The sequence below is a fragment of the Oratosquilla oratoria genome, chromosome 41, assembly GCF_046742065.1.
Source record: "Oratosquilla oratoria isolate Oo_2021 chromosome 41, ASM4674206v1, whole genome shotgun sequence".
NCBI lineage: Eukaryota > Metazoa > Arthropoda > Malacostraca > Stomatopoda > Squillidae > Oratosquilla > Oratosquilla oratoria.
Window position 1 is genome coordinate 27,559,697 of NC_134817.1, and position 12,816 is coordinate 27,572,512.

The 12,816-nt window shown below is 40.6% G+C and overlaps 1 protein-coding gene across 8 annotated transcripts in view; it reads right to left on the reverse strand.

Moving 5' to 3' along the window:
• LOC143021075 (uncharacterized) overlaps positions 1 to 12,816 on the reverse strand; it is a 54,826-nt gene that overhangs the window by 38,300 nt on the left and 3,710 nt on the right. For 6 of the 8 annotated variants that reach the window (XM_076178325.1, XM_076178318.1, XM_076178326.1 and 3 more), the window contains exons 2-4: positions 4,855 to 5,018; positions 4,623 to 4,634; positions 2,431 to 4,421 (exon numbers count right to left, since the gene is read on the reverse strand). In XM_076178325.1, coding sequence (XP_076034440.1) covers positions 2,431 to 4,421; positions 4,623 to 4,634; positions 4,855 to 4,993 — 2,142 coding nt within the window. In that variant the 5' untranslated portion in view covers positions 4,994 to 5,018. Of the gene's footprint in view, positions 1 to 2,430; positions 4,422 to 4,622; positions 4,635 to 4,854; positions 5,019 to 5,388; positions 5,408 to 12,816 lie in introns of those variants that run through there. The other 2 variants (XM_076178323.1, XM_076178324.1) reach the window with 2 other exon arrangements.

Here is a 12,816-nt window from a genome sequence, read left to right on the forward strand (position 1 = left end):
TGTTTAGATAAACATTTAAGCAATATGCTGTAATGACTGCCATTTATTTTATATTATATGATTGTTTGTTATTATTTGTCTGTTTATTTATTATTTGCTTGATTTCCATTTATTATTATTTGTCAGTTTATTATTATTTACTATTTACCTGTTTGTTTATCAGTTAACTATACCTATGTATTATTTTACTTTTTATTATTTATATTACTATAATCTTTATTTTATTTTATCTATTTTTTTTTTATCATTTATATATTTTTTTGCATCTGACCTAGTTACGGACCAAAAGTTCTCCTGTCTGCATGCTCTGCCTTTGTAATCCCTTTGTAATTAAGTTAACACTAAAAGTCTTTCCCCCTTTATATGGGATATCCAAGTCAAAGCACGCACCCACTTCATACACAATTAAAATCCATGTAACACCTCTCCCATCTCCACCTTATGAATCAAGGGTTATCTTTGTCCCCCTACTCAGGTTAAGGGTAAAACAGTGGAGTGCAGCACAATGGGGCCAACAGCTGAAGCTGGTTTACAATCACCCCTTCCTGCTTAAACCATGTGAAAATCACATCTAATCTAATTTTTTTCTCTTCCAATACTGCCAGTTCATACCCTTTACACCCTTATCATGAAACAGAATGTTGCCTTAGTATATGTGATGCATTCTTCTTCAAATCAGTGTCACCTACAACCATTTTCTGCACATTTGACGTCCTGATCAGGAGTTCTTCTGGTCTTTGGTCAACCCCCTGCTTTCACTCTTGACACTGATAATTCATGCATTCTTTGAGGATAAGGCCCCCCACATAATTATGAAACACCCAATGGTTACATTATATGGTCAACCCCTATTAACACATGAGCACACCACACAAGACCTCACAGTGAACACAAACACAAAACTGAACTTAGAAGAGCTGCAGGCATAGGGCTCATATTATCTTTTTTCACTTCTCAATATGGGGTACTACCTTTACAAGTCTTGTGTAGTCAATAGTTTAAAGAATTACATGACCCTACAGACCAGCATTTTTTTATAACAAGAGACTAAAATCCACTTAAAGAATATTATTCACTTTTAACTTCTACTCAAAGTTGAACCAAGTATATGTTTAATTAAATTCCATGCTACAAAGTCTTCTGTAAGGGGGCACCATCCTAGCCTCTTATTTGATAGGAAGGAGTTTGTGGAAGAAGAAGAAGAAGAAGAAGAAGAATTAGAAGAAGAAGAAGAAGAAGAAGAAGAAGAATTAGAAGAAGAAGAAGAATTAGAAGAATTAGAAGAAGAAGAAGAATGAGAAGAGGAAGAATTAGAAGAAGAAGAAGAAAAATTAGAAGAAGAAGAAGAAGAGGAATTAGAAGAAGAAGAATTAGAGGAAGAATTAAAAGAATTAGAAGAATTAGAATTAGAAGAAGAAGAATTAGAAGAAGAAGAATTAAAAGAATTAGAAGAAGAAGAAGAAGAAGAAGAATTAGAAGAAGAAGAATTAGAAGAAGAAGAATGTGAAGAAGAAGAATGTGAAGAAGAAGAAGAATTAGAAGAAGAAGAGTTAGAAGAAGAAGAAGAATTAGAAGAAGGATTTGAAGAAGAAGAAGAATTAGAAGAAGAAGAATTAGAAGAAGAATTAGAAGAAGAATAATAATTAGAAGAAGAAAAAAAAAACTATCCCCTCTTACTGCTACTTAACGCTGCTTTATCACCTCTTGTATATGATACCATTCCTAATAATAGAAGCTGTAGTTATTCATAACAAATACACTATTTTTTCACATTAGGCAAACTGATAACCTGTGACTGCTTCCTGCTGACCTGAGCCGTGTGGTGGTAGTAAAGGGATGATGACCCTTCATCCACAAGGTGCTAAGTTAGGAGGGGGGAGGGCAGCAAATGGGTTTTGAATGAGCATAGAATGGGTGTGGGGTGGGTGTTTACATCAACTTAGCCATCTCCCTTTATGTGGGGGAAAAGCTTTTTGGTATGTACCTGACTGATTAGACTGATGAATGATTTGGGCTAATGTCACAAACTCTCCCTATCAAGAGGCTAGGACAGTGCTCTATTACAGAGGACTTTGCAGCAAGGAATTTATTCAACCAAGCCCTTAAATCAAGTTACTGATGGCAGGATTCAAACTGCCATTACCTCAACCTTTGCTGCAAGTGACAACTTCCTACCTGGGTTGGCCACCAAGCATCCTGGTATGTACATACGCACATTATTTCTTCCTGCAAAAATCTACAGGAAGTTGCTGACTAATGTGGGATTGTAGGTTTCCAATTACTATTTGCAACAATTACTACTATCCTCTCCATCACTCACCTTAGTCCAAACCTTGCCCAACTATGTACTATAATTAAACACTACTTCTAATAAATCCCAAACCTAAACTACTTGATTAGGCATTTGTACTCATACAACTAGCTCCTTACCTTAGAGAGGGCACCACATTCAGTCTGGTTGGGCATGTTCGTAGATTCTGTGCTTGAAAAATCACCAAAACCACCATACCCTGAATCAGAACATCCATCTCCAATGATTGCAGAGTCTCTCTCCGACAATTTCCTTTCCTTTCCCCTTTGAGTTCTTTCTTTAGATATTGTATCTCCAGCACTAAAGGAGCCAAAATTATCATCCTCCCCTTCACTCATTGTCCTAACATCCACATTCTCATCAGGCACAACAGTCTCTGGGGTGACAAATGTTCCAAAATCATCATCATCCTCTTCGTCTACACCAGTTGATAAACTTGGTTTAGTGGAAAACTGAAATACTTGGTACTCGTCGTCTTCCTCTTCCACCACTTCCTGGACAGCCTTTTGCTTCAATATGTCCATTGCCTCATCAAAATCCCCAAAATCGTCTTCAGAAGCATCAGTGTACTTGCTAAATTCATCTCCAAATCCAGAAGAAAAGTTTCCAAAATCAGCAAAGCCATCATTTTCAACAGAGGGATTATTGAGCTGGGAACAGTTGTCCATCTCAACTACAGACTCGGCAGTAAACTGGCCAAATTCATCATTTTGATGTGATGGCTCCACAAAGTCACCAAACTCTTCACAGACCTCTTTAGTTTTTTCATGCAACTTTGGAAAGTTGTTAAAGTCATTATCAACACTGATATCACTTGTCAGCTGATGAAAATTTCCAAAATCATCAGTTTCAACTATAGTGTTATCAAATTCATTTTTTTTATTACCAATTGATGTACTTTCCACAAACTGACCAAACTCGTCATCTACAGAATCAAATTCTACATTCATTTCTTTCCTGCTATCTCTATCTTTGTTAGAATCCAATTTACTTAGATCATTGCCACTAACATCCTCATGCACTGCAGAGAATGAACTTTCACCAGGGCTCTTCCCCTCAACATCTACTGCATTCGGCAAAATTTGTTCTGGTTTGCCATCTGCTATATTCACACTGTTACCACTAAATTCACACTTATCAACATCCTTTATACTGATGTCCACTTCCTTGATTTTGCAATTTGATTCACTGTCACCAGAAGGTTTTTCTGGCAATACATCACACCGAGTTTCATCACAGATTTTGTACACACCACTTCTTTCATTGAACTCCCCACTTTCTTCTCTAACATCGCCACGACTCTCATCCTTCTGACATGCCTTAACACCCAAATTTTTCTGTTCCTGCTTTGCCTCTGCCTCTCCCCCTTGCTGAGATTTCGATTCACTTTGACGTACAACTTGCTTGCTTCCAACCCTTTCTGTTTTCCAGTCTTTATCATAATCTTTCAATGGACTAGAAGTAGCAGATGAATAATCACTGCATGATATGTCTTGTTCTCTTTCCTCCACACCACTGCTTCTTCTGGTATCACTCGTTCCATTTTGAAGTTGTGCACATTTGCTCATTCTATCACTAGAGATCTGGTCATTCTCCACTCGAATACTTGGCACTGTTGTCTCACAACTGTCCTTCTTCTCTGACTTTATACTATGGCTATCACCCGCAGGCACATTTTCCAAGCTACACTTTTCTAACGTAGAGTCTAACACAGGGTTTTCTTCTTGCTTACAGCTTTGTGAAATTTCACTATCACCAGAAGTTTCACTAGGCATTTCCTTGGTAAGTTCCTTATCCACAAGAACATTATCACCTGAGTAATCTAGTTGATCTAATGGTGGATTAAATCCCTGAAAATCTTCAAAGTCCCCATACTCATCAAATTCACTTGCAAGTTGATCTACATCTGGCACACCATTTACTATTCCTTCCAAATCTCCATTGGCTGGATTAATTGAAGATATTCCATCAATTTCCTCCAGTTCCCGCTTGGACAAGATGTTGATAGAGGGTGGTGGTGACATAGTTCCCATACTAATGTTGGTGTCTGGCAAGACAGGAGACTTGACTGGGCTCCCACCAGGCGTTGGTGGTAATTTATCTGAAAGGCCTGATAGACATATTTATATGAGAATATATGTTGTATATCAATTAATAAGTATTACCATTTTCTCATAAAAGAAATGTACTTGTGCCACAGTGGAACTATAAAAAGTATTACAACAGTGAAGTAAATATCAAAAGAAGAAAAGATAGATATACAAAATATAACTTGGTGTGCTCAACAACTAAAACAAAAAGAATTACTTACAATTTTTATGACCTTCATGCAAAGAAGAGAGTGAAAAAAAGAAAAGCAAATATAACTTTAGTTTGCTCAACAACTTAGGAGAGAATTGCAATTCTTAAGACCTTCATGCATAAGAGAGAAAAAGAAAAGCAACTCAAATAAAGCAAATAATATAATAATAATAATAATAATATTCATGAGAGTTAAGTTTATGCTCAGCAGTATGACTACAGCAAACATGTTATTACCATACCTGTGATGTCAAATGATGCATTATGGGGAGCAATCTCATCAAATTCATCTTCTGTTAACCCAAGGTAGGAATCAGAAGGGTGAGTGTCCAGAGGGGGTGGGGAAGAGGACACCCTTGGGGGAATCATTGAGGATGCCATGTCACCATTTCCTCACCTCAACAAACTGAAACATTACTTAGTATCAATAAAACAAGTCTGCAAAATCCATTTCACTTCAGTTCTCACGACTCTACACATGAACAGGATACACTACATTAGAAATATGAACATGATGCTGAATTAAAAAAAGAAAAAAGAAAAAAAAGAAAAAAAGATGCACTCAGTAATGAAAAAGAAGTCACAGCAACAAAAAATACACAAACACACACACACACACACTTATACATAAATATTGCTTATATATACTTGTGATATATAGAGATTTACCTTTGCAAAAACTCTTATTCTATTACCATATTGGGCAGTAATATCTATTACAGTACTTTTATTGGAAAAAAGTATCTCTAAATTTGTCTAGCTTTGTAGCTATTGACCTATAAAAATTGTATCCCTTCTGAATTTTCAAGGAATTCAGGAATTCATGCTTTGATAAAGCTATGTTTCACTGCATTGCTTTAGACCCGAGCAGTGTGGTGGCAGAATGGGCAACCTTTATTCTTAGATGAGATGGGTGGTTGACCAGGTCTTCATTATGTAGTGTGTGCTTTGACTCTCACCTCCTTTATATGGGGGAAAGAGCCATTGGTATATATCATTACATATATGATACACCTAGGTCTCTTGACCTCTTCAATACAAGTCAAATATTTGAATGCACATCAGGATGCCTGATATATGATGATGCATCATAATATGCACATTACAAAATGTAAAGTTACTGCTGTTATACCCGTTCTCTTTCACCTTGAATAAACGTAACATCACAGAAAACATGACCAAGCCTGTTCACAGAATACAAAGGTAACTCAGCTACAACTGCAAAATAAATATAATTAAGAAGCTGATACCATACTGTATATGATACACCTAGGTCTATTAACCTCTTCAATAAGAGTCAAATATTCGCATACACTTCAGGTTAAATACGATGATGCATTACAATATGCGTATTACAAAATGTACAGTTACTGCTGTTATACCAGTTCTCCTGAATAAACATTATGTCAAAGAAAACATGATCAAAACTGTTCACAGAATACAAGGTCACTCAGCTACAGCTACAAAATAAATATAATCAGGAATCAGACACTGGCACTCTCATATACCCTACTCACAGCTCATGACACGTTTACCAAATTGTAGTTTACTAGAAAGGAGAAAGCTCGTTGGGACCTGTCTCCTATTCTCTAATTTTCTAACATACCTAGACTCAAATTCATGTGCAGTTCTAACTTAATCTATATCTCTGATTTCCAATGAATGGATGAGGGTGAAACTGGGAAAGGAGATGTGGGTCTTTCTAAGTGCATATGGGCCTGGCAGTGAGAAGAGTGTAGAAGAAAGGGAGGCCTTTTGGATAGATTTAAATGAGTGCATAGAGGATTTAGGGAGAAATGTCAATGTAGAGAAGAAAAGGTTAAAGGTGCAGATGGAGAGATGATAGTGGAAGAGAAGGCAGTAAGGGGAAGATGGGCAGAATATTTTAGGGAGTTGCTAAATGTGAAGGAGGATAGGGAGAGAAAGATTGATGCAGTGGGAAATGCTAAGAAAATGACCGTGATGAGTGAGGAAAATGGAGGAGAAATAAGGAAGGATGAAGTGAAAGCAGTTGTTAAGATGATGAAAGCAGGTAAGGCACCTGGTCTGGATGGATGCCATGCAGAATGTCTAAGAAAAGGAGGTACAGTGATGATGGACTGGCTGGTGAGGTTATTTAATGTTTGCTGGAGAGAGGGTAGAGTGCCGGAGGATTGGAGGAGTGCCTGTATAGTTCCTCTTTACAAGGGAAAAGGGGACAAGTGTGAATGTAGCAGTTTCAGAGGGATTAGCTTGTTAAGTGTAGTTGGGAAGGCTTATGGGAGGATCTTGATTGAGAGGATTAGGAGAGGAACAGAGGGAGTAATTGGTGAGGAACAGTGTGGATTTAGGACAGGTAGAGGTTGTGTAGATCAGATCTTTGTGGTAAGACAAATATGTGAGAAAGCTATAGGAAAGGGGAAGGATGTTTTTTGGGCTTTTATGGATCTGGAAAAGGCTTACGATAGGGTAGACAGAAAGGCACTGTGGGAGGTTATGCAGATATACGGGATAGGAGGAAAGCTTCTAGGAGCTGTCAAGAGTTTTTATGAGAGTAGTAGAGCTTGTGTCAGGATCAGTAATGGAGAGAGTGAGTGGTTCGAGGTAAAGGTGGGACTTCGTCAAGGATGCGTTATGTCGCCCTGGCTGTTCAACTTATACATGGATGGGGTAGTGCGAGAGGTAAATGCAAGGCTAGTGGGTCAGGGATTGGAGATGGTTAAAGAAAATGGAGAAAAGTGGGAGGTGAGCCAGTTGTTGTTTGCGGACGACACTGCACTTGTGGCAGGATCGGAGGAGGGATTGAGGAAGTTAGTTACAGAGTTTGGGAGAGTATGTGATAGAAGACAGCTAAAGATAAATGTGGGTAAAAGTAAGGTGATGAGATGTACAAGGGGTGAAAGTGGCAGTAGACTGGAAGTGAGCATTAACCCCTTCCATACGGTGCCGCATACGTAGGCGGCATGAGCAAGTGGATACGCGAGGCTGCCATATCGGCGTCTTGATTATATTTATTGTAGTTGCCCCTGCGTAATGACATACTCTCTAAACTGCCTTCATCACATTTTCTATGGTTATCAAAATTCACGGGTGAAAGAGAGAACGATCGATATAAGCGGTGACTATATTTTATGATGCGAGTATTATTACGACACATGGTACGTCTGGCAGCTAATGCTGCCCGCGAGATTTTGAACCGTACTGAAGATGTTAAGGGAGAGCGACTGGAGGAAGTGGATAGTTTTAGATACTTGGGTGCAAATGTGGCACGAAAAGGTGGAGTGAAGGTGGAGGTAGAAAGTAGATTGAGAGAAGCGAGTAAATGCCTTGGTGGATTAAAGAGTGTAATGAGGAATAGACATTTGGGAATGGATGCTAAGAGGAGACTGTATGAAGGAGTGATTGTGCCAACAGCACTGTATGGGGCAGAAACATGGAACATAAGAGAGGAAGAGAGAAGGAGTTTGAATGTGTTTGAGATGAGGTGTCTGAGAAGTATGATGGGGGTTACTAGGCTAGATAGAGTAAGAAATGAGGAGGTGAGGAGGAGAACAGGGGTGGAAAGGGGGTTGGGAGATAGGGTTAATGAAAGAGTATTAGGATGGTTTGGACACATGGAAAGAATGAGTGAAGAAAGACTAGTAAAAGAGGTATGGAAGGCAGATGTGGAGGGAGTGAACATGAGGGGATGTCCTAGGATGAGGTGGATGGATGGGGTGAAGGGGGCTTTGGGGAAGAGGGGAATGTCTGTTGAGGAAGGACGGGAGAGGACAGAAGACGGGTGAATGGAGAATGGTTGTATATGGATGATGTTGTGATGCATGAGGTGGAATGGGCGGGGGGATGGGGGGTGAGGTAGTATGTGTGAGCAAAATTTGACGCAGCCCGAAGGGATTTCTCCCTGTCTTCTCCTTTTATGCAATGAGGGGACGGAGAGGGGGGGGGTCACCAATTTAATGAAGCAGCCTTGCTGTGGATGTGCTGCGTCTTGCGACACTGCTTCTGACCCAGGGCAGTGGACAAGGTGCAGGGATGACCCGTCATCCAGGAGGTGCTAAGATAAGAGGGAGGGTGGAGGGGTGTGGAGTGTATTCAGGGATGGAATGGGTGGGAATGATTTTATGCCTTTTCCTTTTTGGCTACCTCCCTTGTAAGGGGGAAAAACCCTTGGTATATGTATGTAATAGTACTGGGAGACGTTAATGCTAGGGTAGGAAATGGTCCAATTGATGGAGTGGTTGGGAAATGTGGAGTTCCAGGAAAGAATCGTAGTGGAGAGTTGATGGTGGAAATGTGTCTAGAAAGAGAGTTGATGATAGCAAATACAGTGTTTCGGAAGAAAGTCAAACATAAGTACACATGGGAGAGGGTAGTGGATGGTAGGGTGGTAGATAGAGCGTTGATGGATTATGTAGTGGTAAATAGGATTATGATAGGAAGAGTTAAGGATGTACATGTGCTAAGGGGAGAGGGTGGGGGAATATCAGATCATTTTTTGGTGGAAGGTAAGTTGAGAGTGGAGGATAGATGGAGAAAGAGGAAAGTGACAAAAGGTAGAGAGGTGCTTAGAGTGAACTCTTTAAATGAAAAGGAAAAGGAGAAGGAGTACAAGAAGAAGCTGAAGGAGGAGTGGGAGGGAGTGAAGGATAGAGTGGAGCTAGGTGTGGAGGAGGAATGGGGATGGTTCAAGGAGGGAGTCACAAAGTGTGCAAGGATGGTGTGTGGAACAAGAAGGACAGGAGGAAATAGAAGGAAGGGTAGTGAATGGTGGGATGAGGAAACAAAGAAGGTTGTAGAAGAGAAGAAGCGAGCTTTCACAGATTGGTTACAAAATAGGACGAGGGAGTCATATGAGAGGCACAAAGAAAAGAAAAGATAGTAAAGCAAAAGGTAAAGGAGGCAAAGAGGAGAGCAGATGTGAAGTGGGGTAAGAGTATGACAGAAAATTTTGAAAGTAATAAAAAGATGTTTTGGAAAGAAATTAAGAGAGGAAGAGGAGGCGAATCAAGTAGAGAAGAAAAGGTAAAAGGTGCAGATGGAGAGATGATAATGGAAGAGAAGGCAGTAAGAGGAAGATGGGCAGAATATTTTAGGGAGTTGCTAAATGTGAAGGAGGATAGGGAGGGAAAGATAGTTGCAGTGGGAAATGCTAAGAAAATAAGAGTGATGAGTGAGGAAAATGGAGGAGAAATAAGGAAGGATGAAGTGAAGGCAGTTGTTAAGATGATGAAAGCAGGTAAGGCACCTGGTCTGGATGGATGCCATGCAGAATGTCTAAGAAAAGGAGGTACAGTGATGGTGGACTGGCTAGTGAGGTTATTTAATGTTTGCTGGAGAGAGGGTAGAGTGCCGGAGGATTGGAGGAGTGCCTGTATAGTTCCTCTTTACAAGGGAAAAGGGGACAAGTGTGAATGTAGCAGTTTCAGAGGGATTAGCTTGTTAAGTGTAGTTGGGAAGGCTTATGGGAGGATCTTGATTGAGAGGATTAGGAGAGGAACAGAGGGAGTAATTGGTGAGGAACAGTGTGGATTTAGGACAGGTAGAGGTTGTGTAGATCAGATCTTTGTGGTAAGACAAATATGTGAGAAAGCTATAGGAAAGGGGAAGGATGTTTTTTGGGCTTTTATGGATCTGGAAAAGGCTTATGATAGGGTAGACAGAAAGGCACTGTGGGAGGTTATGCAGATATACGGGATAGGAGGAAAGCTTCTAGGAGCTGTCAAGAGTTTTTATGAGTGTAGTAGAGCTTGTGTCAGGATTAGAAATGGAGAGTGAGTGGTTCGAGGTAAAGGTGGGACTTCGTCAAGGATGCGTTATGTCGCCCTGGCTGTTCAACTTATACATGGATGGGTAGTGCGAGAGGTAAATGCAAGGGTAGTGGGTCAGGGATTGGAGATGGTTAAAGAAAATGGAGAAAAGTGGGAGGTGAGCCAGCTGTTGTTTGCGGACGACACTGCGCTTGTGGCAGGATCGGAGGAGGGATTGAGGAAGTTGGTGACAGAGTTTGGGAGAGTATGTGATAGAAGAAAGCTAAAGATAAATGTGGGTAAAAGTAAGGTGATGAGATGTACAAGGGGTGAAAGTGGCAGTAGACTGGAAGTGAGCATTAAGGGAGAGCGACTGGAGGAAGTGGATAGTTTTAGATACTTGGGTGCAAATGTGGCACGAAAAGGTGGAGTGAAGGTGGAGGTAGAATGTAGATTGAGAGAAGCGAGTAAATGCCTTGGTGGATTGAAGAGTGTAATGAGGAATAGACATTTGGGAATGGATGCTAAGAGGAGACTGTATGAAGGAGTGATTGTGCCAACAGCACTGTATGGGGCAGAAACATGGAACATTAGAGAGGAAGAGAGAAGGAGTTTGAATGTGCTTGAGATGAGGTGTCTGAGAAGTATGATGGGGGTTACTAGGCTAGATAGAGTAAGAAATGAGGAGGTGAGGAGGAGAACAGGGGTGGAAAGGGAGTTGGGAGATAGGGTTGATGAAAGTAGGATGGTTTGGACACATGGAAAGAATGAGTGAAGAAAGACTAGTAAAAGAGGTATGGAAGGCAGATGTGGAGGGAGTGAACATGAGGGGATGTCCTAGGATGAGGTGGATGGATGGGGTGAAGGGGGCTTTGGGGAAGAGGGGAATATCTGTTGAGGAAGGACGGGAGAGGACAGAAGACAGGGGTGAATGGAGAATGGTTGTATATGGATGATGTTATGATGCATGAGGTGGAATGGGCGGGGGGATGGGGGGTGAGGTAGTATGTGTGAGCAAATTTTGATGCAGCCCGAAGGGATTTCTCCCCGTCTTCTCCTTTTATGCATGGGAGGACGGAGAGGGGGGGTCGCCGATTTAATGAAGCGGCCTTGCTGTGGATGTGCTGCGTCTTGCGACACTGCTTCTGACCCAGGGCAGTGGACAAGGTGCAGGGATGACCCATCATCCGGGAGGTGCTAAGATAAGAGGGAGGGTGGAGGGTGTGGAGTGTATTCAGGGATGGAATGGGTGGGAATGATTTTATGCCTTTTCCTTTTTGGCTACCTCCCTTGTAAGGGGGAAAAAGCCTTGGTATATGTATGTATATTTGGATATGAACTCATTTTGAGCTTGGGCTATATCAACTTCTAAGCTATTCCACATATTTATACATCTATATGGAAAACTGTATTTTTTCACATCCTTTTGACATGTGGTCTTTCTTAATTTACTTCCATGACCTCTTAACCTCTTTGATATGATGATGCCTACATAGGCATCACGAGGCATGAGTGGGTGTACGAGAATGCTGATGTTGGAGTCTTGATTATATTTATTTTGTAGTAGCTGAGTGACCCTCAGATTTTCTGAACTGGTTTGATCACGTTTTCTGTGTTCATTACTACTACTCAGAGTGAAAGAGAATGGGTAATACAACAGTGACTTTATATCTTATTATGCAAATAGTGTGATGCATCATACATTAGGCATCTGATGGTGCACATGAGAATTTGACTCATATGGAAGAGGTTAAAGGCATCCCATCTTTAAGCAGGAGATCTCTTCTATCAATGCAATCACTCCCCTTTAGTGACCTGAACACTGTAATCATGTCATCACTTTCTCTTCAATCTTTCAAAGTTGGCAGACTCAGTGCCTTTAGTTTTTCCTCATATGCTTTTTCTTTGCCAGGCTGGGTACCAGTTTGTTTGCTGTACTTTGTATTCTCTCAATCTTACTTATATCCTTCACTCTGTGTGGGGACCATACTACTGATGCATAATATTCCAGTCTTGGATGTATCAGGGTTTCAATGAGTTTTTTCATCATCTTTTCATCCATATAATGGAACACCACTTTAATCTTCTGCAGTAATCCATACGTCTCTTCCACAATCCTGCTGATATTGTCAGGTGACAGATTGTCTTTTATCAACACTCCCAAGTCTTTCACCTTTTATGCTTTTGTAATGTGTTCATTTCCCAAGGAATGCTACTACTGCCCATTTCCAGTACTTTGAATTTTTTTGTGTTACCATATTCAAGCAGTTAAGCCAACACTCACCAACTGCCACTTGTTCTGACATTTGGGAATTGGTGGTGTTTCATGTCCTGTGCTCAAACATCTACACAAGTGGTGGTTGGCGAGTGTTGGATTAAGAGACCTAGGTGTATACCAATCAATCTGTTGCCCTGGTTCTCTCTTGAAGGTGACTCATAGCTCAAACAGTATACAAGTTAAAATCTACATATGATAAC